The sequence below is a fragment of the Macaca thibetana genome, chromosome 19 (genome assembly GCF_024542745.1).
Source record: "Macaca thibetana thibetana isolate TM-01 chromosome 19, ASM2454274v1, whole genome shotgun sequence".
NCBI classification, from domain to species: domain Eukaryota; kingdom Metazoa; phylum Chordata; class Mammalia; order Primates; family Cercopithecidae; genus Macaca; species Macaca thibetana.
Genome location: NC_065596.1, coordinates 34531136 through 34556153, shown reverse-complemented (window position 1 = coordinate 34556153; position 25018 = coordinate 34531136). Strand labels below are relative to the sequence as shown.

General features: G+C 46.8%; 2 protein-coding genes across 9 annotated transcripts in view; one reads left to right on the top strand and one right to left on the bottom strand.

Annotated features, from left to right (window-relative positions):
• Positions 1 to 25018, bottom strand: part of NDUFA3 (NADH:ubiquinone oxidoreductase subunit A3) — a 166078-nt gene that overhangs the window by 43704 nt on the left and 97356 nt on the right. The gene's annotated exons all lie outside the window — the stretch shown is intronic.
• Positions 1984 to 24671, top strand: VSTM1 (V-set and transmembrane domain containing 1). 2 transcript variants are annotated; one of them, XM_050771946.1, is made up of 9 exons: positions 1984 to 2349; positions 7703 to 7738; positions 7848 to 8132; positions 15853 to 15891; positions 23156 to 23248; positions 23329 to 23356; positions 23563 to 23600; positions 23701 to 23738; positions 24418 to 24671. In XM_050771946.1, the coding sequence occupies exons 1-9, from the start codon at positions 2316 to 2318 to the stop codon at positions 24535 to 24537; spliced, it is 711 nt and encodes a 236-aa protein (XP_050627903.1). In that variant the 5' UTR covers positions 1984 to 2315; the 3' UTR covers positions 24538 to 24671. The 2 variants fall into 2 exon arrangements, with proteins under 2 accessions (XP_050627903.1, XP_050627905.1); XM_050771948.1 differs by lacking the exon at positions 23563 to 23600 and having other exon boundaries at positions 24418 to 24539.

The window sequence follows — 25018 nt, the reverse complement described above, 5'->3', positions numbered from 1 at the left end:
AGCCTGTAATCCCAGCACTTTGGGAGGCCGAGACGGGCGGATCATGAGGTCAGGAGATCGAGACCATCCTGGTTAACACGGTGAAACCCCGTCTCTACTAAAAAATACAAAAAATTAGCCAGGCGCGGTGGTGGGCGCCTGTAGTCCCAGCTACTCGGGAGGCTGAGGCAGGAGAATGGCGTGAACCCGGGAGGCGGAGCTTGCAGTGAGCTGAGATCCGGCCACTGCACTCCAGCCCGGGCGACAGAGCGAGACTCTGTCTCAAAAAAAAAAAAAAAAAAAAAGAACAGTCCACCCCTTGTTTAGCATATGATCGAGAAATAACCACAAAAATAGCCGACCGACAGCCCTCTGGACTGCTCTGCCTGTGGAGCAGCCATAGTCCTTGACTTTCTTAATAAACTTGCTTTCATTTCACTCTGTGGACTCGCCCTGAGTTCTTTCTTGTCTGAGATCCGAGAACCCTCTCTTGGGGTCTGGACTGGGACCCCTTTCCAAGAACAGATCCAAGTTAAAACACGGAGCCCCTCTCTCTTTCATGGGCTGCTGTAGAGATAGGGAATTCTCTTCTGCTCTAGATGTATTGAGATCTAATCGACAAATAAAAATGGAATTATATTTGTGTACAACGTGATGTTTTTATATATTCCATTTTGATTTGTCAATTATACCCCCATAAACCTACAAGTGGGGAACCCTCCTACTAAGTAATTTATTGTGTGCCAAGGAAGAAATTTCACTAATTGTGATGTGATTATCACAATGTAACTAATGGACTTTTCTCTTTCAGATCCACCTTCTGGGACCTTTCCTACTAAATAATTTATTTTGCACCAAGGAAGAAATTTCACTAATTGTGACATGATTATCACAATGTAGCTAATGGACCTTTCTGTTTAAGATCCACCTCTGGGAACTTTCCTACTAATGAAGTAATTAATTGTGTACCAAGGAAGAAATTTCACTAATTGTACCGTGATTATCTCAATCTAGCTTATGGACCTTTCTGTTTAGGATCCACCTTCTTAGCAAATTGTAATTACCCAGTGCAGCCTTGTGAACTGTATCCGCCCTTGCTGTGCATTCAATCCATATAGGGTTCTTTAAACATCAGACTCTACCATGGGGACTTCACACGTTTCTCCACATGGGCACAAATGGTATTTTTTGTTTGTTTGTTTGTTTGTTTTGAGACAGACTCTCGCTCTGTCGCCCAGGCCAGAGTGCAGTGGCATGATCTCGGCTCATTGCAACCTCCGCCTCCTGGGTTCAAGTGATTCTCCTGCCTCAGCCTCCTGAGTAGCTGCAACTACAGGCACCTGCCACCATTCAGCCATTTTTTTGTATTTTTAGTAGAGACGGAGTTTCGCCGCATTGGCCAGGCTGGTCTTGACCTCCTGGCCTCAAGTGATCCACCTGCCTCAGCCTCCCAAAGTGCTGGGATTACAGGCATGCGCCACTGCGCCTGACCACAAATCGTGTTTAAAGTGCAATAGTTCTTCACCATGTGAGACTGTCTTGTCCATTATAGGAACACATAACTCGACATTGCTAATACTTCCTTTCCCATTGAACACCTGTTGAAGACCCAATTATTGTGAAACAAGAAAAAAAGCCACTACTGGCCTGGCGCGGTGGCTCACGCCTGTAATCCCAGCACTTTGGGAGGCCGAGGCGGGCAGATCATGAGGTCAGGAGATCGAGACCTTCCTGGCTAACACGGTGAAACCCCCTCTCTACTAAAAATACAAAAAATTAGCTGGGCGTGGTGCGGGCGCCTGTAGTCCCAGCTACTCGGGAGGCTGAGGCAGGAGAATGGCGTGAACCCGGGAGGCGGAGCTTGCAGTGAGCTGAGATCATGCCACTGCACTCCAGCCTGGGGGACAGAGCAAGACTCTGTCTCAAAAAAAAAAAAAAAAAAAAAAGAGAGAGAGAGAGAAAGAGATTAACCTTGTGGGGAGCTGGCTAGTGGGTACACAGGAAGCCATAGGTATTAATGCTTTAAAATAAAACATTACATTTGCAGAAGTCTTGGCAGAACTTCAGATAAGGTAGGACAGAGCTCAGGCGGGTGGGGCCACGCACAGGATTCATGAGGAAGAAGTTGTCATCGACGGCTTCTTGTTTCCTGAGTCGGTTTGAGAAGGAAACTGCAAGAGTGGGGCAGAGAACCAGAGCGTCAGGGCAAAACCTCCTCCATCTGCGCATCCTGGGGAGGAACCGGGCAGCCAGAGAGCTGCGGCCGCCCCAGTCCCGCTCCGCCTTTGAAGTGGTAAAACCGAAGGCGGGGCCTTGGTTCTGGCCCAAGGGACGCTATGACCACAGAATTCCTCTCCCTGCTTTGCCTCGGTGAGTCTCCAGGACTGGGACGAATGGGCTTAAAAAAAAAAAAAAAAAAAAAAACAAAAAAAAAAAAAAAAAAAAAAAAAAAAAAAAAAAAAAAAAAAAAAAAAAAAAAAAAAAAAGGGCTGGCGCGAAAAACTCATGGGGGAGTGGAAGTCCGGGTGGAAACGCGGTGTGTGGAAGTAATGACTTCCACGCGTTGCACACCTGCGGTGGGTGGGTCTGGGCTGGGGGCGTCCCCTGCATGCGTTCTGCCGCCCACATGCAAGCGACCAGGAGGCCGCGCTGCGGAGACACGGGGAGGCCTTGCTTACTCCGCTGGGAAATGCAGAACTCCGGTGGGGTCTCCAAGTCTGCACTCGCTAAATACCGCAGTATTGCCAGGCATCCTCCGTCGGAATAGAGGAGGGCTGGGCTTAAGGATCTACAGGGTGCAAGGCTGTGGGCAAAAAGACAATTTCCTTTCCTTCCTTCTTTTCTTCTTTCCTTCCTTCCTTCCTTCCTTCCTTCCTTCCTTCCTTCCTTCCTTCCTTCCTTCTTTCCTTCTTTCCTTCCTTCCTTCCTTCCTTCCTTCCTTCCTTCCTTCCTTCCTTCCTTCCTTCCTTCCTTCCTTCCTTCCTTCCTTCCCTCCCTCCCTACCTCTCTCTCTCCCTCCCTCTCTCCCTCCCTCTCTCCCTCCCTCTCTCTCCCTCTCCCTCTCTCTCTCTCTCTCTCTCTCTCTCTCTCTCTCTCTCTCTCTCTCTCTCTCTCTCTGTATTTATTTATTTATGAGACAGAGTCTCACTCTATGGCCCAGGCTGGAGTGCAATGGCGTGATCTCAGCTCACTGCAACCTCCACCTCCCAGGTTCAAGCGATTCTCCTGCCTCAGCCTCCTGAGTAGCTGGGACTACAGGTGCATGCCACCACACCCGGCTAACTTTTCTATTTTAAGTAGAGACAGGGTTTCACCATGTTGGTCATGCTGCTCTCAAGCCCCTGAACTCAGGTGATCCGCCTGCTTCAGCCTCCCAACGTGCTGGGATTACAGGCATAAGCCACCACGTCTGGCCCCAAGAGAACAATTTTCTGACCAGTCCGATTCTTAGGCTGATTTCAACCATCCTCAAATTGAACCTGATGTATTCAGACAGAGCTCAGACTGTGAAAAGGAAGACCTGGGTTACAGTGTGGGCTTCACTACCTAGGAGCTCTAGGCTTGACCCAGCAGAGCTCCACCTCCCTAAGGCCCCAGTTCCTCCTGGTGCATGGGGGGTGTGGTGGTCATCAATGTGCTTCATTTGCCTCAGTTCCTTCCCCCTTTTCTGGGTGCAGCCCTTCCCTGTGGGGTAATGCTCCTCTCGCACACACATTTGCACCTTAGATGAGCTTTTTTTTTTTGCTTTTTTTTTTTTTTTTTTTTTTTTTTTTTGAGACAGAGTCTTGCTTTGTCTCCCAGGCTGGAGTGCAATGGTGTGATCTCGGCTCACTGCAACCTCCACCTCCTGGGTTCAAGCGATTCTCCCACCTCAGCCTCCCGAGAAGCTGGGATTACAGGTGCGCACCACCACGCCTGGCTAATTTTTTGTATTTTTAGTAGAGACGGGGTTTCACCATGTTGGCCAGGCTGGTCTCAAACTCCTGACCTCAGGTGATCCACCCACTTCAACCTCCTAAAGTGTTGAGATTACAGGCGTGAGCCACTACACCCGGCTATTTGTGCCTTAGAGATGACCATCGGGCTCATACCCAAACCTCCAGCTGCTGAGCACAGTAAGCTGGGCAACCAGGAGGCTGACCTCATCCCCCAGTGGCTGCCATACCAAAGTACTACAAGCCTGATGGTTTAAAGCAACTAAAATGCACTCTCTCGCAGTTGGGGAGATGAGAAGTCTGAAACCAAAGTGTTGGCAATGTTGATTCCTTCTGAGGGCTATGAGGGAGAATCTGTTTTATGCCCCTCTTCTAGTGGTGGCTGACAATTCTTAGCATTCTGTTTTTTTTTTTTTTTTTTTGAGGCAGAGTCTCTGTCTGTCACCCAGGCTAGAGTGCAGTGGCATGATCTCGGCTCACTGCAACCTCCACCTCCCAGGTTCAAGCAATTCTCCTGCCTTAGCCTCCCGAGTAGCCTGGATTACAGGCATGGGCCACCACGCCTGGCTAATTTTTGTATTTTTAGTAGAGACGGGGTTTCACCCTGTTGGCCAGGCTGGTCTCGAACTCCTGACCTCAGGTGATCCGCCCCCTCCCCCCAGCCTCCCAAAGTGTTGAGATTACAGGCTTGAGCCACCGTGCCTGCCCTCTTGGCATTCTTTAACTTGTAGATGCATCACTCAAATTGCTGGCTGTCTTTTTTTTTTTTTTTTTTTCTTTTTAGACAGGGTCTCACTCAGTCACCAGGCTGGAGTGCAGTGGTACCACCATAGCTCACTACAGCCTCAACCTCCTGAGCTCAAGCAATCCTCCCCACAGCCTTCTGAGCTGCTAGAACTACAGGTGCACACCACCATGTTGGACTAATTAAAGTAATTTCTGTTTTAGAGATGGGGTCTTGCTAGATTGCCCAGGCTAGTCTCCAATTCCTGGACTCGAGCAATCCTCCCCACTAGCCTTCTGAGTAGCTAGAACTACAAGTGTGCACCACCATCTTGGGCTAAGTAAAATAATTTCTTTTTTAGAGATGGGGTCTTGCTATATTGCCCAGGCTAGTCTTCAGCTCCTGGGCTCAAGCAATCCTCCCCGTTAGCCTTCTGAGCAGCTACAACTACAGGTGCACACCACCACATTGGGCTAATTAAAATATATATATATATATTTTTTTGCAGAGATGGGGTCTTTTATATTGCCCAGGCTAGTCTCCAAGTCGTGAGCTCAAGCAATTCTCCTATCTCGGCCTCCCAAAGCACTGTGATTGCAGCTTGGCCTCTCTGCCTCTGTCTTTGCATGGCCACCTTCTTTCTGTGTGTCTCTCTCTCTTTCTCTTCTCGTAAGTTATATTGGACTAGATGCCCCGCCTACTCCAGTATGACCTCATCTTAGCTTAACTAATTACATCTGCAAAGATCAGATAATGGTATTTCCAAATAAGGTCACATTCAGAGGTCCTGGGAGTTACAACTTGAGCTTCTCTTTTCAAGAAACGCAAATCAGCTGGGTGTGGTGGCTCACACTTGTAATCTCAGGACTTTGGGAGGCCCAGGTGGGCAGATCTCTCGAGGTCAGGAGTTTGAGATCAGCCTGGCCAACATGGCGAAACCCCATCTCTACTAAAAATACAAAAAATCAGCTGGGCATGGTGGCAGGTGCCTGTCATCCCAGCTACTCGGGAGGCTGAGGCAGGAAAATCGCTGGAACCTGAGAGGCAGAGGTTACAGTGAGCTGAGAGAACACCACAGCACTCCAGCATGGGTGACAGAGGGAGATTCCATGTCAAAAAAAGAAAAAGAATATGGGAATTGGGCTGGTTGCAGGTAGCTCATGCCTGTAATCCCAGCATGTTGGGAGGCCGAGGTGGGAGAATCGCTTGAGCTCAGGTGTTCCAGACCAGCCTGGGCAACACAGTGAGTCCTCATCTCTACAAAAAAAAAAAAAAAAAATTAAAAATTAGCCGGACCTGGTGGCACATGCCTGTAGTCCCAGTTATTTGGGAGGCTGAGACAGGCAGATCACTTGAGCCCAGGAGGTCGAGGCTGCAGCGAGCTGTGACTGCACTCCAGCACTCCAGCCTGGGCCACAGAGTGAGATCCTATCTCAAAAAGAAAAAGAATATAGGAATCACTGTTTGAACAGACGATGGATGGATAGCAGAGATGAGATGACATGAGTCTAAAAGCGGGATTTGGGGAGGGTCTCAAAAGAGAGCCTGAGTCCTGGGATGCCCTGCCATTCAGAGGCTGTTTCCTACCTGCCAATCCCAGTCAATCTCGCTGCCAACGCAGCCTCGGTCCATCGTGAGGCTCCACCTCATTCCTTTGCGGTGAAGCTTGGCGTGGGGTCACGTTCTGCGTCGGTACCTGCGTCAACAAGGAACCAATGTCCTGAGACTGGCTCTAGAGAAATTCTACCTCAATTCTACCTAACTTCACCCTGAAACAAGCCCCATGACTGACGTCCCATTTTCCACGCAAGTTTATGACGCTCCCTTCCCCGCAGGGAATATAGAGGACAGAACATAGAAGAGAAAGGGGATGATGTAAGTGGAAACCAAAGCTAAAGTGAGGGGAGTACTTGGAACCAGAAGACACGGGGAAGGGGGAGCAGATTCTCTCTATTGGAATTGAGCAAGAAAACCCTCCCCTTTCCACGGGAAAATAACGTTTGCATTATTTAAGTGGCAAGGGTAAAAACTGCAATCAGGTCGGGCACGGTGGCTCATGCCTGTAATCTCAGCACTTTGGGAGGCTGAGGCAGACGGATCACTTGAGGTCAGGAGTTTGAGACCAGCCTGGGCAATATGGTGAAACCCCATCTCAACAACAACAACAACAACAATTAGTTGGGCATCGTGGTGCACACCTGTAGTCCCAGCTACTCTGGAGACTGAGGTACAAGAATCACTTGAACCCAGGGGGTGTAGGAGGTTGCAGTGAGCTGAGATTGCACCACCACACTCCAGCCTGGGTGACACAGCGAGACTCTGTACTCTGTCTCAAAACGAAACAAAGCAAACAAAATACTGCAATCACAGAAAATACAAGAAAAAAGCATAGGTGAATGTTGAACAATTTCTAGATGGTGAAAGAATGATTACTCGTGAAAGCAATTCAATACATCAGGCCAGGTGCGGTAGCTCGTACCTGTAATCCCAGAACTTTGGGAGTCCGAGGCAGGCGGATCACCTGAGGCCAGGAGTTCAAGATCAGCCTGGCCAATATGGTGAGACTCTTGTCTCTACTAAAAATACAAAAATTAGCCAGGCATGGTGGTGGGCGCCTGTAGTCCCAGCTACTGGGGAGGCTAAGGCAGGAGAATCACTTAAACCTGGGAGGCGGAGGTTGCAGTGAACTGAGATCGTGCCATTGCACTCCAGCCTGGGCAACAGAGTAAGACTACATCTCAAAAAGAAAAAAAAAAAAAAATTTGCTGGAATTTTCTATATACACATAGCTTCTGAATGACAAAAAATGGAACAAAAGAGGTAAGTCTGGGGAGATAGCTGCCAAAAATATATACATACATGTAATACATACATTTAATAGATATATTTATATATGTATTATATGTAATATGTGTACATAGTTAATATATGTATTATGTATAATACATATATACATAATACATATATATATATTAGACCTATAATGAGCTAGTCATTGTTCTCTGCTGGATTTGTACTCAAAGACAAGCACATAATTTTTCTCTCATTGAGATTTCTCTTCCAGGACTGTGTCTGGGCTACGAAGATGAGAAAAAGAATGGTGAGTTTTCTCCCACTTAAACTTTATTTATTCCTGCATCCCACACTTCATGACCTTTTCCTTTAATCGTCTGAATTCTAGACTCAAATTAACTCTGAATTCTTTCCAGAGAAACTGCCCAAGCCCTCCCTCCACGCCCGGCCTAGCTCGGTGGTTGAAGCCCGGAGCAACGTGACCCTGAAGTGTCAGGCTCCTTCCAAGAATGTGACATTCATTCTGCTCAAGGTGAATGACTCTGGGTACAAGCAGGAACAGTTCTCGACAGAAGACGAAGCTGAATTCCACTTCACGGACCTGAAGCTTGAGGATGCTGGGAGCTACTTTTGTGCCTATAAGACAACAGCCTCCCGTGAGGGGTCAGAAAGCAGTGAACACTTGGAGCTGGTGATCACAGGTGAGAAGGTAGCCTCAGATGTGCTCCTTGATGCACACATTTCTTCGGTTTTGCTTTGCTTTTTTTTCCTTTTTTTTTTTGCAAGACAGAGTCTTGCTCTGTCGCCTGGGCTGGAGTGCAGTGGCACAATCTCGGCTCACTGCAACCTCCGCCTCCTGGGTTCAAGCAATTCTTCCTCCCCAGCCTCCCGAGTAGCTGGGACTACAGGCTCCCGCCACCACGCCCGGCTACTTTTTGTGTTTTTAGTAGAGATGGGGTTTCACCGTGTTAGCCAGGATGGTCTCCATCTCCTAACCTCGTGATCCGCCCACCTCGGCCTCCCAAAGTGCTGGGATTATAGGTGTGAGCCACCGAGCCTGGCCTAATTTTTGTATTTTTAATAAAGACGTGGTTGTACCATACTGGTGAGGTTGATCTCAAACTCCTGATCTCAAGTGATCCATCTGCCTTGGCCTCCCAAAGGGCTGGGATTACAAACGTGAACCACCGCGCTCGGCATTTTTTTTTTTTTTTTTGAGAGGCAGTCTTGCTCTGTCGCCTAGGCTAGAGTGCAGTGGCATGATCTCAGCTCACTGCAATCTCCGCCTCCTGGGTTCATGTAATTCACCTGCCTCAGCCTCCCGAGTAGCTGAAACTACAGGGGTGCACCACCACACCGGGCTAATTTTTGTATTTTAGTAGAGACAGGGTTTTACCATGTTGGTCAGACTGATCTCGAACTGCTGACCTCAAGTGATCTGCCCATCTCAGCCTCCCAAAGTGCTGGGAGCCACTGCGCTTGGCTGTTTTTTTTTTTTTTTTTTTTTGACAGAATCTCGCTCTGTTGCCCAGGCAGGAGTGCAGTGGCATGCACACAATTCACTGCAGCCTCGACCTCCCAGGCTTAAGCAATTTTCCCACATCAGCCTCCCAAGTAGCTGGGAGTACAGGCAAGCACCACCACGCCTGGCTAATTTTTAAAGTATTTGTTGAGACAGGATCTATGTTGCCCAGGCTAGTCTTGAACTCCTGAGCTCAGGTGATCCTCCTGCCTTGGCCTCCCAAAGTGCTGGGATTACAGGCGTGAGTCACCAAAGCCTGCCTGATGCACGTATTTCTTTTCCTGTTGTGGGACATGGCTGGGGAAGAAGGAACCCAGGAGACAAAAAGATAGATGCAGGCCGGGCACGGCGTGGTGGCTCACGCCTGTAATCCCAGCACTTTGGGAGGCAGAGGTGGGCGGATCACTTGAGGTCAGGAGTTCGAGACCAGTCTGGCCAACATGGTGAAACCTCAACTCTACTAAAAATACAAAAATTAGCTGGGTGTGGTGGTGGGCACCTGTAATCCCAGCTACTAGGGAGGCTGAGGCAGGAGGAGAATCACTTGAACCCAGTAGGCAGAGGTTGTAATGAGCCGAGATTGTGTCACTGCACTCCAGCCTGGATGAAAGAGCAAGACTCCGTCTCAAAAAAAAAAAAAAAAAAAAAGGATAGATGCAATACCTTCAGTGTGGAAATGGAAACCCGAACGTGGGGCAAGATTCTCATCAGGGACAGGGATTCTGAGAGGGTCCCAATGATGTGGATGTGGGAGGGTGGTGTAGAATATGGTCAGTTAATAGAAAATTAGGGTACGGTAAGACTGACAAACCAAGCAATGATTGCCATGGAAAAGATGGTCTGTTACAGTTCCCAAGAGGAGGGGGAAGGCTATACTATGGGGGTGGGAGTATGGGGGAAGCACCAGGGTCAATCAGGGGCAGAGGAAGGAGGAACTGTGGGCCAGAGCTTTGATTGTATTTTGTGGGGAGAACAAGATTAGAGTTGGCCAGGTGTGGTGGTTCATGCCTGTAATCCTAGCACTTTGGGAAGCCGAGGAGGGCGGATCACCTGAGGTCAGGAGTTTGACATCAGCCTGGGTAACATGGTGAAACTCCATCTCTACAAAAATATAATAATTACCTGGGTGTGGTGGTGTGCACTTGTGCTTTCAGCTACTTGGGAGACTGAGGCACGAGAATTGCTTGAACCCAAGAGGCAGAGGCTGCAGTGAGCCAAGATCGTGCCACTGCATTCAAGCCTGGGTGATAGAATGAGAACCTGTCTCAAAAAAAAAAAAAAAGAGAAAAAAAAGAATTGGCTTTGGGGTATAGAGACTGTCCCTGGTTGTCTAGTTCTTGGACCTGGGGTGATTAGGAGAGGACAACTTTCACCTTGAGTGTGAGAGCCTCATAATGAAGGTGGTTGGGAGTGAGGGCTCTGGATCTATTGGCTTGCATTTGAGGGACATATTGAGGACAAGTGGTTTACTGACTCTAGAAATTAACTAACCCTGGGAGGGGTGGTCCCACCAAGGGCAGCAAGGCCCCAAGATGTCAAAGCATCAAATGCAGAAAATGAAAGACATGGTGGTTAATACAGAGAGATGGATGAGATAGTCCCCAAGTGCAGTAGAAAATGGAAAAGCGGGCCCGACACGGTGGCTCACACCTGTAATCCCAGCACTTTGGGAGGCCAAGGCGGGCAGATCACAAGGTCAGGAGATCGAGACCATCCTGGCTAACATGGTGAAACCCCGCCTCTATTAAAAATATGTAAAAAATTAGCCGGGCATGGTGGCGGGCGCCTGTAGTCCCAGCTACTCGGGAGGCTGAGGCAGGAGAATGGCGTGAACCCAGGAGGCGGAGCTTGCAGTGAGCCAAGATCGCGCCACTGCAGTCCAGCCTGGGCGACAGAGCGAGACTCCGTCAAAAAAAAAAAAAAAAGAAAGAGAGAGAGAGAGAGAGAGAGACAGAGAAAGAAAGAAAGAGGAAAGAAAATGGAAAAGTCCTAGCCCTTCTCTTTACCTCCATTGCCTTGTTCTCTTCAGGGTCACTCCCAGAACCTTTGCTCTCAGTCAATGTAGACCCTGGGATGACTCCAGGTCTCAGGACATTTTGATGTCTCACTCCATACAATGGAACTGAATGTATTGTAATTGCTCTGCTGAAAATGGGGATCCCAGAACCATTACAAGTCAGGCAAGTAAGAAAAAAACAGACAGATTTCATGCTCTGGAATGTGACAAGTAATGGCAGTGGAAACTACAGCTGTGTGTATTACCTGAGTGACTCATCACACTTGGCCTCCTTCGCCAGCAACAAGTTGGAGATCTGGGTGACAGGTGAGCATAGAGTGATAACACTGGCATTTGACATGTATCCAGCATTTTCTATGTTCCTCTCTCCACGACAGGTAACTTGCCTCCACTAACTCATTCAGTCTTCACTTCCTGTGAGGGTGGTTGTGTTACTAATTTTGCTTATAGAGACTAGGTGACCTCCCCGATGTCACAAAGACAATGAGCTTCACAGTTGCTGTTCAGACATAAATGAAAATTTATATTTCTTTATGCCACAGAAGAAAAGCCAGAAAGAGTGTCCAGTGCTCTATGAGGGATGTAGGAATGGCAAATAATGGAGGATGGGGCTAAGAGATCCCATTGTGTGGGAAAATATGGCAGGCATGGTGCAGGCAACTGAAATTAAAAAATGATGAGGACCACAGTGAGAGGATGCACATGGGAGGATTGTAACATAAGTGACTTGAGATCCCAAGGAAGAGGGATAAAGAATAATTTTGCATCACTTTCATCTACCCATTTATCTACCCACCCATCCATCTATCCATCCACCTACCCATCTATCAACCCACCCACCCATCTACCCACCTACCAACCCATCTACCCTCCCACCCACTCATTCACCCATCCATCCACTCACTTATCCATCTATCCATCAACTCACCCATCCATCCATCCATCCATCCATCCATCCATCCATCCATCCATCCATCCATCCATCCATCCTTCCATCCATCCATCTATCCATCTATCCTTCCATCCACCCATCCATCCTTCCATCCTTCCATCCACCCACACCTTCATCCATTCTCATACCCACCCATCCAACTTTCCACCCACCCTTCCATCCATCCATTCATTCACCCCTTTGTCCATTCGTTCACCCTACCACCCATCCATCCATTCATCTATCCATTAATCCATCCAACCACCAACCCTTCCATTCATTCGTCTACCCACCCCTTCATCCATCTATCTACCCACCTACCCATCTATTTACCCAGCCACTCATTTGTCCATCCTTCCACCCACTCATCCACTCATCCACCCTTTCACCCATTCATTCACCCCCCACCCACCTATCCATATATCCATCCATCCATCCATCCATTCATCCATCCATCCATCCATCTATTCATTTATTAGTCACTCAACAATATCTCTCAATTGACTACAGTTGCTTCCAGTAGGTCAATCTGGCCATATCATGGGAAATCCCTGGAGAGACCTTACAGTCATCAATGTAGTGCAGAAGTAGCCATGGGTCCACACCAATGACTTAGCCTGGGCTTGGGGTATGATGAGTAACTGAGTACTTAATGTTTCACCTCTGATTTACCCTCTTTCTGAGGCTCTTGATCAGTGATGCTCCAACAAGGTTCTCATCACTTTGATGTTGATTTCAATTGTATTCCCAATAACTTTTTCTTGTAGTCTTAAGAATTTTCATTCCCACACTTTAGCCCTAAAAGCCTGGCGATTATTTGCCATTTCCCAATTATGTTCTCTGGCAGATCATCTACTATTTCCTGATTTCTTCACCTCTATCACAGCTATACCATTATATCACAAGACAGGCTATAGTATCAATTTAAAGTGGTTGATTTTCCAGGTCAGCCTTCCATATACAATCTGTTTGCTGCTTTACAAATCACTTGATTATACTACTTTTTACTTATTACAAAATAGGCATATAAATGCTTCTATTACAAAAAAAATTTAATGCAAAATACCTGGCACAAAAATAGCTGCCCATTCAGCCTACAAATTCAGATACTTTGGTAGATCCTGAGCATATTGTAGGAACTGAGACAGACCAGGTCTCTGGCCAACAGGAGCTCACATTCTTCTTTGGAAGAAAGAAATAACAGAAAGATATCAGAGTAATTAAAAAACACATTATAGATGGAGAATAACTGTGAGAGGCATTGTATTAGTGATCTATGGCTGCATAACTAATTACCACTAATTTAGCCGCCTGAAACACCTATTTATTACCTCACAGTTGATGTGGGTCAGGAGTCCAGGCACAGCTTAGCTGAGTCCTCTGCTTTGGTTCTCATAAGGATGCAATCAAGTTGTCATCCAGGGCTGGGTTCTCATCTGGAGGCTTGATTGGGGAAGGGTCCATTTCTCCACTCCTGTGGTTGCTAGCAATATCTGGTTCTTTGCAGCTGTAGGATTCATGTTAGACTGATTCTGCAGCACTTGCAAGAAGAGAGATTGAGAGAGGAGAGAGAGAGAGAGCAAATGCCCTAGCAAACAGAGTTTTATGTAATGTAGCATAATCAAGAGCATAACATCCCATCACCTTTGCCATATCTATTGGTGAGAAGAAAGTCACAGGTCTCCACACTCAAGGTGAGGGGATTAGACAAGGGCATGAACACCAGAAAGCAGGGCTCCTGAGTCTCCTGAGTGCCCCCTTAAGGTCTATCTGTCACAGGCATGAAATATGAGAATGACCCAACCACATCGATATCTGGAGAAGAGCCCTTCAGGGAGAGAGAGCAGCAAAAGCAAAGTCCCAGAAGTGTGAGTGTTCCTGGAATGATTGAGACACAGAAAGGAGGACAGAGAAAAGAACAGCAGAATAAAAGGTGTGGATAGAAGGCAGGGCCTAGAGCATCTAGGGTCTTGTGGGTGTTTGAACTGGTCCTAGAGTCTGCTTTGAAAAAACAGGAACCCACTGATGAAGTTGAACTGGAGAATGGCATGATTTTATTTATATGCTTGAAGGGTCACTGGCTGCTTTTTTTTTTTTTTTTTTTTTTTTTTTCAAGACAGCTCACTCTGTTGCCCAGGCTGGAGTGCAATGGTGCAATCACAGCTCACTGCAGCATTGACCTCCCAGGCCCAGGTAATCCTCCCACCTCAGCCTCCCAAGCAGCTGAGATTACAGGCACATGCCATCATGCCTGGCCTCTGGCTGCTTTTGGAAAATAAGGGATCAGATGTGGTAAGAGTTGGTGCATTTCAGGCAATATGACTTTTTAAATTTAAAAACATCAAATTGACAAATGAAGATTGTATATATTCAAGATATACAATCTGATGATTTGATCCATCTGTACATTATGTAATGATGATCACAGTCAGATTAATTAGCACATCCATTGCCACCATGCTGTGCACCTGAACTTCTTCATCTTAGAACTGGAAATTTAGGGCTGGGCATGGTGGCTCACGCCTGTAATCCCAGCACTTTGGGGGGCCGAGGCAGGTGGATCACGAGGTCAGGAGATCGAGACCATCCTGGCTAACATGGTGAAACCCTGTCTCTACTAAAAATACAAAAAATTACCCGGGCGTGGTGGCGGGCGCCTATAGTCACAGCTACTCAGGAGGCTGAGGCAGGAGAATGGCGTGAACCCGGGAGGCGGAGCTTGCAGTGAGCCAAGATCGAGCCACTACACTCCAGCCTGGGCGACACAGCCAGACTCTGTCTCAAAAAAAAAAAAAAAAAAAAAAGAACTGGAAATTTATACCTTTCATCAACATCTCCCCATACATTATGTTAAACAAAATAAGCCAGACTCAGAAAGACAAATTCTGCATGATCTCACTCACATGTGTGGCCTGAAAAAGCCAAACTCACAGAAGCAGAGAGTCTACTGGTGGTTGCCAGGGACTGGTGAGTAGGTGATACTTTATTTATTTTTATTTATTTATTTATTTTGAGACGGAGTCTCGCTCTGTCGCCCAGGCTGGAGTGTAGTGGTGCGATCTCAGCTCACTGCAAGCTCGGCCTCCCAGGTTCACGCCATTCTCCTGCCTCAGCCTCCCAAGTAGCTGGGACTACAGGCGCCCGCCACCATGCCCGGCTAATTTTTGTATTTTTAGTAGAGACAGGGTTTTACCATGTTATCCAGGATGGTCTCAATCTCTTGACCTCGTGATCTGCCTGCCTCGGCCTCCCAAAGTGCTGGGATTATAGGCCTGAGCCACCGTACCTGGCTGAGTAGGTGATATTTTAACTTAGACTAAATGGTGCCACTGGGGAGATAGAAATATAGGCCGAGTGCAGTGGCTCATGCCTGGAATCCCAGCATTTTGAGTGGCCAAGGCAGGTTGATCACTTGAGGCCAGGAGTTTGAGACCAGCCTGGCCAACATGGTGAAACTCCGTCTCTACTAAAAATACAAAAATTAGCAGGGTGTGGTGGCAGGTGCCTGTAATCCCAGCTACTTGGAAGGCTGAGGCAGGAGAATCTCTTAAACCCAGGAGGCGGAGGTTGCTGTGGGCTGAGATCATGTCACTGTACTCCAGCCTGGGTGACAATGCAAGACTCAAAAAAAAAAAAAAAAAAAAAAAGAAATAAAGAATTTGGGTGAATGGCGTTCTTTGTCAAGATAAAGACGACTGGCAAGGAATCATACTGGAGGGGGCGTTAGCAGTGTCATTCATAAATACTAGCAAACTCCATGAGTATTAGGAAGAGTAATCTGAGGCTCTGTCCATGCTCTGAGGACTCAGGAAGCACCTAGGGAATGGAGAAGCCATTCTCTTTTCTGCTTCCCAAAGAAGACAGGAAGTCTATAAGTAGGACGAGAGGACTCCTGCCCCCAAGGTTCCTATGTGATTAGCATAATTCCTTTTCTTCCCTCCTATTTTCTAGATAAACACGATGAACTTGAAGCTCCCTCAATGAAAACAGGTAAGATAATTAGAAAGGAGATTTTTTTCCAATTAGATCTGCTTCATAAGACGCTGGATCACCTTTGCTTAAAGTGCACAGGAGAACTTTATTTTTATTATTTATTTATTTATTTTTTGAGATGGAGACTCGCTCTGTCACCCAGGCTGGAGTGCAGTGGTGCAGTCTCAGCTCACTGCAACCTCTGCCTCCCGGGTTCAGGCGAGTCTCCTGCCTTAGCCTCCCGAGTAGCTGGGACTACAGGCACACACCACCATGCCCAGCTAATTTTTGTATTTTTAGTAGAGATATTCCTCCTGAATAACTGGGATTACAGGCACCCACCACTAAACCCAGCTCTTTTTTTTTTTTTTTTTTAGTAGAGATGGAGTTTCACCATGTTGGCCAGGCTGGTATCAAACTCTTGACCTCAAGCAATTCCCCTGCCTTGGCCTCTCAAAATGTTGGGATTACAGGTGTGAGCCACCGCACCCGGCCTACAAGAAGAACTTTAATGGCCATTTTCTCAATGTTATTGGGGAAACTGCTGTGTTTTCGGGGGTGGGGCATGAGGGGAGATAACCTCTCAAGTGCTTCCGGTTTCTGAAGAAGTTGGCGTGTAAAACAGCAGAGTGCGTTGTTTGCCATATTACGTGATGAAAAACTAGGGTGGGATTTGGGGAATAATGGGGGTGAATTTTTGGGTGACCCATTTGGGGAGTAGGACCAGGACCTACGCAGAGTAGGTACTTCAGGAATATGTATAATCAAGAGTTTGTTATAACTCTAAAATTCTCAACCATAGGTGAATATTGAATTTTTCCCCCTAACGTTGCTTATTCATTAACAATTGACTAAGATTCTGTCCTCAGAGGTTCTCATAAAAATTAGAGCACGCCTATAATCCCAGCACTTTGGGAGGCCGAGGTGGGCAGATCACCTGAGGTCAGGAGTTCGAGACCAGCCTGGCCAACATGGTGAAACCCCGTCTCTACTAAAAATACAAAAATTTGCCAGGCATTGTGGTGGGCGCCTGTATTCCCAGCTACTCAAGTGACTGAAGCAGGAGAATTGCTTGAACCTGGGAGGTAGAGGTTGCAGTGAGCCGAGTGAGACTCTGTCTAAAAAAAAAAAAAAAAAAAAAAATAAAAAAAATGTTAGAGCTTTTGGCAGCATTCGGCTGAAACAGAAGCTCATCCAGACTTTAAGGGCCAAATTCAGAATATAAATTGGCATCTAGATGCTTAATCATCCTTCCTTTCAGCAAGTCACAATCTTCCTGCAACCTACTCCAAAGAGCCAAAGTTGCTGAAAGTTGTTGCTAGCAGTCTGTGCTGGTATAATCGGTTTTTGAAAAGGTATCTTCCAAAGTGTTCTTGCAAGATAACTATTTGAAATGTTTTTATTCCATGATAGTAGGCTTGGGAAATGACTGCTACCCTAGGACTGTGAACACAATTCACGTCAGGAACGTTTTCTAAGAAAGATATGAAATCTAATGGGAGAGAGGAACACACAAGTATCAGAAAGGAGGTGGGAGATCTAGTGAGGTGTGAGGGGGAGGAGGAAGAGAAACTTTTCTATTTTGAGCTCTTGTGTCATTTATTTTCCTTCTTTTTTTATTGATATATAATTCACATTCCAAAAATTCACCCTTGTAAAGTGTGCAATTCACTGGCATTTTGTATATTCACAAGGTAGTATAACCATCACCACTACATAATTCCAGACCATTCTCATCACCCTGAAAGAAAATCTTGTACCCATTAAGCAGTCACTCCTCATTTCCCACTCTCCCACCAGGCCCTGCCAACCATTCATATGCTTCTTTGTGTCTATGATTTCGTCTATTCTGGACATTTTGTGTAAATGGATTCATATACTATGTGGTCCTTTGTGACTAGCTCCTTTCACTTTAGCATGATGTTTTCAAAGTTTATCCATACTATAGCATGTATCAATGTTTCATTTCTTGTCATGGTGAAAAGCATCGTACTGTATGGACAGACCACATTTTGCTTATCCATTCCTTTTTTTTTTTTTTTTCTTTGAGATGGAGTCTTGCTCTGTCGCCCAGGCTGGAGTGCAGTGGCATGATCTCAGCTCACTGCAACCTCCGCCTCCTAGGTTCAAATGATTCTTCTGCCTCATCCTCCTGAGTAGCTGGAACTACAGGCGCCCGCCACCATGCCCAACTAATTTTTGTATTTTTAGTAGAGAAGGGGTTTCACCATGTTGGTCAGACTGGTCTCAAACTCCTGACCTCAAGTGATCCACTTGCCTCGGCTTCCCAAAGTGCTGGGATTACAGACTTGAGCTACTGCGCCTGGCCCCATTCTTCTTTTGATGGACATTTGTGTTGTCTGCACCTCTTGGCTAAAGTGAGTAATGGTGCTTGAACACTGTGGTAGGAGTATCTGTTTGCCTCCCTGCTGTAAATTATCTTGGGTATGTACCTAGAAGTGGATTTGCTAGGACATATGGTGACTATTATGTTCAACTTTTTGAGGAACTGCCAAATCATTTTCCATTATGGCTGTCTCATGTTATATTCCTTCCAGTAATCTATGTGGGTTCCAATATCTCCACATCCTTGTCAACACTTACTTTTCTTTTTTTAAATTATAGCCATCCCAGTGGGTATTATATAATTTCTTAAAATTTATTTTTTGAGTTCAAATTTGTATCACCACAATTCTAAACAGAATAAAATATCTTTGCCGGGTGCAGTGGCTCACGTCTGTAATCCCAGGACTTCAGGAAGATGAGGCAGGAGGATCACTTGAGCCCAGGGGTTCAAGACCAGCCAGGGCAACCTAGTGAGATCCCATCTCTACAAAAAATACAAAAATTAGCCAGGCATGGTGGTGTGCGCCTTTAGTCCCAGCTACTTGGGAGGCTTAGGCAGGAAGATCGTTTGAGCCCAGGAGGTTGAGGCTTCAGTGAACTGTGATTGTGCCACAGCACTCCAGCCTGAGTGACAGAGCGAGACCCTGTCTCAATAAATAAAATAAAAGTAAAATATCTTTAAGCACAGGTATAATGTCCCCCGTCTGTATTTATATGCCTTAAACACACCAGAAAAGGACCCCATATTCAATTGCTCCGTAGAGAATGAAGATGAATTTTATCACACAAGACTCGACTTTCTTTCTGGTGCCTGTGGCTCCATTTGTGCCCTGTGTCAGGCTGTATCTTGTTGCTCAGTCTGATTCTAGTAGCATAGCAACTTATAATTTATTCTGGCAATTTGTAAATACTGATGTGAAATTTGGCCAGGATATGTGGACATCTCAGGGTGAACCCAGTCCAGCTGATTATGGGGGTCATGTGAAGACGAGAATTTTGCAATAATGTACTTCTCATTTCTAGTGAATTGCTGCGTGAAAGATACTGTAGGCTGGAAAAGGGGAGAACAGAAAGGATGAGGCAAGGCTGCTGTTTCTCTGCTTCTATCTGGGGAAACTGAAGAGTCCAGGAGCAGCTGTTCCTGCCCTATTTTCATCAGTCCTTGGAAATGCACTGATAGAATTGTTGCTTATGGCCAGGCGCGGTGGCTCATGCCTATAATCCCAGCACTTTGGGAGGCTAAGGTGGGCGATCACCTGAGCTCAGGAGTTCGAGACCAGCCCAGCCAACATGGTGAAACCTGATCTCTACTAGAAATATAAAAAATTAGCAGGGCGTGGTGGCGGGCACCTCTAATCCCAGCTCCTTGGGAGGCTGAGGCAGGAGAATTGCTTGAACCCTGGAGGCAGAGATTGCAAAGCCAAGATTGAGCCACTGCACTCCAGCCAGGGTGACAGAGTGAGACTCTGTCTCAAAAAAAAAAAAAATAAAGAATTGTTGTTTTTGAGGGGTCCTCTGATTCAGCTCCACCAGAAGCAGGCCCTTAGAAAGCATTAGTGTGAAAGTGACATTTTATTTTATTATTTATTTATTTTTGAGACAGAATTTCGCTCTTGTTGCCCAGGCTGGAGTGCAGTGGCATGATCTTGGCTCACTGCAACCTCCGCCTCCCGGGTTCAAGCGATTCTCCTGCCTCAGCCTCCCGAGTAGCTGGGATTACAGGCATGCACCACCACGCCTGGCTAATTTTGTATTTTTAGTAGAGATGGGGTTTCTCTGTGTTGGTCAGGCTGGTCTCGAACTCCCGACCTCAGGTGATCTGCCCACCTTGGCCTCCCACAGTGCTGAGATTACAGGAGTGAGCCACCACGCCCGGCGTGAAAATGACATTTTAGGGAGTGGGGAAGAAGGGCCGGGAGGAAAAGAGATTAAACAAGAGTGGGATATCCGTGTCCCTCAGATGGTATCTTTGGCTCAATCCTGCAGAAAAGCAGTGGAGACAGGGAAGGTCAAAGACCAGAGGCTAGGGAGCTGGGGTCTTCACAGCAGTCAGTGGCAGTTTGTTCCGGGCATGTAAATTCCAAGGCATTTGGAGCTCTCCCAGGCAGTCCCCCAAAGAAGAGATGCAAATGTTCACTTTGGAAAGGGAAAGAAGCCACAATCTAGAATGCATAAAAATGGGAAAGGGATCTGGGGAACATGGGTTGAGGAACATTGACAGAATCTGTTACAGAGATGGACGTGGGTGGAATATTGGGTGAAAAAAAATCATCATTATACCTACGATCCCATTATCCTACACAATGAGTCAGTTTCTAGACTGAGTGCTTTAAAGCCAGGATTTTTCATCATTACCTAACTCTTCAAGTTAGGTATTATTGGCTCTCTGTCCCCTCCTTATATATTTTTTTTTTTTTTTTTGAGACGGAGTCTCGCTCTGTCGCCCAGACTGGAGTGCGGTGGCCGGATCTCAGCTCACTGCAAGCTCCGCCTCCCGGGTTTACGCTATTCTCCTGCCTCAGCCTCCCGAGTAGCTGGGACTACAGGCGCCAGCCACCTCGCCCGGCTAGTTTTTTGTATTTTTTAGTAGAGACGGGGTTTCACCGTGTTAGCCAGGATGGTCTCGATCTCCTGACCTCGTGATCCGCCCGTCTCGGCCTCCCAAAGTGCTGGGATTACAGGCTTGAGCCACCGCGCCCGGCCCCCCTCCTTATATTTAACCAAAAAATAATGTATTCCAGAAAGGGAAGGGAACATTTACAAAGTCAGGAGATGGGAGACCTACTACTAGAACTCAAGTTTGTCTTGTTTCAAACTCTCCACTCCTTTTGCTGCTCCCTGATGATCAGCTCAGAAAGAGCCTTATTTCAGGAAGGGGGATAAATAGATAATTAGATATGATAGACAGATGATAGGTAAGTAGGTAGATACATAGACAACTAGACATGATAGATAAGATAGATACATAGATGATAGGTAGGTAGCTAGATATGATAGATGGATTAGAGAGACAGGTGATAGGTAAGTAGGTAGATAGATACAGATGATTAGCTAGCTAGCTAGATGATAGATAACTAGATATAGTAGATAAAATAGATAGATGTAGATCTATCATCTACAGATCCCTGTCGTTCTGGTGTCTCGGAGAATCATATCTCCTTCAGAGAGCCCCACCCCTCCCCACTCTAAACGCCTTCCATGCCCATGTCACTGCTGTTCGTTACCTGGCGTCAATGAGCTCATTGGAGTGTGTTTGAAGTTGGCTGGGCGCGGTGATCTGTACTCCCAGCTACCCTGGAGGCCGAGTGAGGAGGACCACTTGAGCCCAGGAATTCGAGTATGATTGCACCACTGCACTCCAGCCTGGGCAACAGAGTGAGACTCTGTCTCTTAAAAAAAAAAAAAAAAAAAAAAGAAATGTGTTTGAAGTGAAGAGCTGAGATCATGTCTGTGTTAGCCAGGGTTTTCCAGAAAAAACAGAACCAATAGAATATATATATATAAGCTGGGTGTGGTGGTTTACGCCTGTAATCCCAGCACTTTGGGAGGCCGACGTGGGTGGATTACCTGAGGTCAGGAGTTCAAGACCAGCCTGGTCAACATGGCGAAACCCCGTCTCTACTAAAAATACAAAAATCAGTCGGGCGTGGTGGTGGGCATCTGTAATCCCAGCTACTCAGGAGGCTGAGGCAGGAGAATTGCTTGAACCTGGGAGGCGGAGCTTGCAGTGAGCCAAGATTGCGCCACTGCACTCCAGCCTGGACGACAAGAGTGAAACTTTGTCTCAAAAAACAAACAAACAAAAAAACCCACATACACGTGTGTGTGTGTATATATATATATATATATATATATATATATAGAGAGAGAGAGAGAGAGAGAGAGAGAGAGAGAGAGAGAGATTTATTTTAATGGATTGGTTCATGTGATTGTCGGGGGCTGGTAAGTCTGAAACCTGCAAGGCAGGCAGGAGATCCAGGGGAGACTTGATATTGCAGCCTGAGTCTGGAGGCCGAATTCCTTCCACCTTGGGGTACCTCAGTCTTTTAAAGCCTTCAACTGATTGGATGAGGCCCACCCATATGACAGTGTGTCATCTGCTTTACTCAAAGTCTATTGGTTGAAATGTCCAGCTCCAAGGCGGGAGATCCAGGCTTGGAAGCCAGGCTGTCTGTCTGGCTCCTCTTAGCATTTCTGCTCACCCCTATCAGTGCATTTCAAACAGTGATTACACGGACAGACGTGGTGGCTCACACCTGTAATCCCAGCACTTTGGGAGGCCAAGGCGGGAGGATCACTTGAAGTCAGGAGTTTGAAACCAACCTGGCCAATGTAGTGAAACCCCGTCTCCACTAAATATACAAAAATTAGCTGGGCATGATGGTGCACACCTGTAATCCCAGCTACTCAGGAGACTGAGTCAGGAGAATTGTTTGAACCAGAGAGGTGGAGGTTGCAGTGAGCCAAGATCACACTCCAGCCTGGGTGACAGAGCGCGGCTCCGTCTCAAAAAAAAAAAAAAAAAAAAAATATATATATATATATATATACACACACACACACATACACACACACACACACACACACACGTATGTAAAGCACTGGCTCACAATAAATGATCAATTTCATTGCTATGCACCAAACATTCCCTGGGAATTTCCTATGCACCAAGCAGTGTTCCAGCCCTCTCTATAGGTACTGACCCACCAGCCAACAAAATAGGTACTGCTGCTACACTCACTTTACAGATGGGGAAACAGAAGCTTGGAGAAGATTAAGGAAATTCCCCAAAGCAATAGGAAGTTTCAGCTCCAAGGTGGGAGATCCAGGCTTGGAAGCCGGGCCGTCTGTCTGGCTCCTCTTAGCTTTTCTGCTCACCCCTATCGGTGGATTTCAGGAGCCAGGCTGATTCCCTGACCTGCTCTTCCCCCTCCAGACACCAGAACCATCTTTGTCGCCATCTTCAGCTGCATCTCCATCCTTCTTCTCTTCCTCTCAGTCTTCATCATCTACAGATGCAGCCAGCACGGTGAGCTCAGAGAACGCAAAGGGAGGGAGGGGGAGTGAAGGATTTTCTCGGTAGGTAAATTCCTCCTGCATTTTTTGTAGGTTCGTCACCTGAAGAATCCACCAAAAGGTAGATGCTTGGCATAGCTCATGCTCCCCTTAATTCCCATGTCATTCTCCAGGGAACCCATTGGCACATTCGGGATTGGTACCCTGAGCTCCCACCCCAGCCCATTCTGTGACCTCCCTCCACTTCCCTCCTCTCCCCTCCACTGCCCTCACCCTCTCCCCGAAATCTTCACATCCCATCCTTTCACGTGTCTCTCTCTCTCTCAGAATCAGCCATTCCAAACTTTCGGAGCAGGTGGCTGCTGGTAAGGGACAGGGAAAATGTAAGGGAATCACCGGATAGAAAGACTAAGTTCTGACTCCTACAGCTGAAAACTGATTTTCTTTTTTTTCTCTCTCACTCAGAGGCAGATTTATCCAGGATGGAAAGGGTATCTGTCTCGGTGAGTCCTCCCGCTTAGGAGTCCCACAAGAGCTCCCTCACCACAACGGGCTGGTCGTGTCTGCCTCCTGGTTAAGCCCATACAGAAACGTCTACTATTTATCACCCGTGTGGTCTTAGATAACTCCCCAAAGGGGAACCAAAATCTCTATTTAAAAGGCATATGCACCGGGCCGGGTGCGGTGGCTCACGCCTGTAATCCCAGCACTTTGGGAGGCCGAGGCAGGCAGATCACAAGGTCAGGAGATCGAGACCACCCTGGCTAACACAGTGAAACCTCATCTCTACTAAAGATACAAAAAATTAGCTGGGCGTGGTGGCGGGCGCCTGTAATCCCAGCTGCTTGGATTCCGAGCCAGGAAAATGACTTGAACCCGGGAGGCGGAGGTTACAGTGAGCCGAGATCACGGCACTGCACTCCAGCCTGGGCAACAGAGCGAGATTCTGTCTCAAATAAATAAATAAAAATAAAAATAAAAAAATAAAAGTCTTACGCCAATCCATTGATGTCACACGCATAAAGGGCTATAAAAACAGAAAAGAAAAAGAAATGCATGTGGTGTGACCGAGGACCTGGATTTTGAATTTAATTGTAATTAATTTAAATGTCAATAGCCACGTGTAGCTAGTGGCTGCCATATTGACCACTCAGTTCTAATATTCATCTATTTTCTCCAAAGACGGCAGACCCCCAAGGAGTGACGTATGCTGAGCTAAACATCAATGCCCTGTCTGAGGCAGCTTCTGACACCACCCAGGAGCCCCCAGGATCTCATGAATATGCGGCAGTGAAAGTGTAGCAAGAAGACAGCCCGGGCCACTAAAGGAGGGGGGATCGTGCTGGCCAAGGTTATCAGAAACGTGGAGATGCGGATGACTCTGTGTCCCTTGCTCCTCATCCGTATCAATAAAATTAAGTTTCTCATCTTAAAAAGAAATCTGACTTATTTATGGATTATTCATGCCCAAGGACCCCACCATACTCTTTCTACCCCGCATTTCCTCCTAGAACAATTCAAGGAAATAATAAATAATTATTGATCAGCTATCCAGCAAAGAATGTAAGAATTATGGAGCATCTCCTGGAAGCACAACAAGCGAAAAAGAAAATGGCCAGGCTCATGCCTGTCATCCCGGCACTTTGGGAGGCCGAGGCGGGTGGATCATCTGAGGTCAGAGTTCATGACCAGCCTGACCAACATGGTGAAATCCCATCTCTACTAAAAATACAAAATTAGCGGGACATGGTGGTGGGCGCCCGTAATCCCAGCTACTTGGGAG

Excerpts from the sequence above, each read along its gene's own strand:
- VSTM1 (XM_050771946.1), top strand. The coding sequence starts at position 2,316 with ATGACCACAGAATTCCTCTCCCTGCTTTGCCTCG. Across the intron at positions 23,601-23,700 it reads TTCGGAGCAGGTGGCTGCTG|AGGCAGATTTATCCAGGATG; the intron begins GTAAGGGACAGG and ends TCTCTCACTCAG. Across the intron at positions 23,739-24,417 it reads TGGAAAGGGTATCTGTCTCG|ACGGCAGACCCCCAAGGAGT; the intron begins GTGAGTCCTCCC and ends TTTTCTCCAAAG.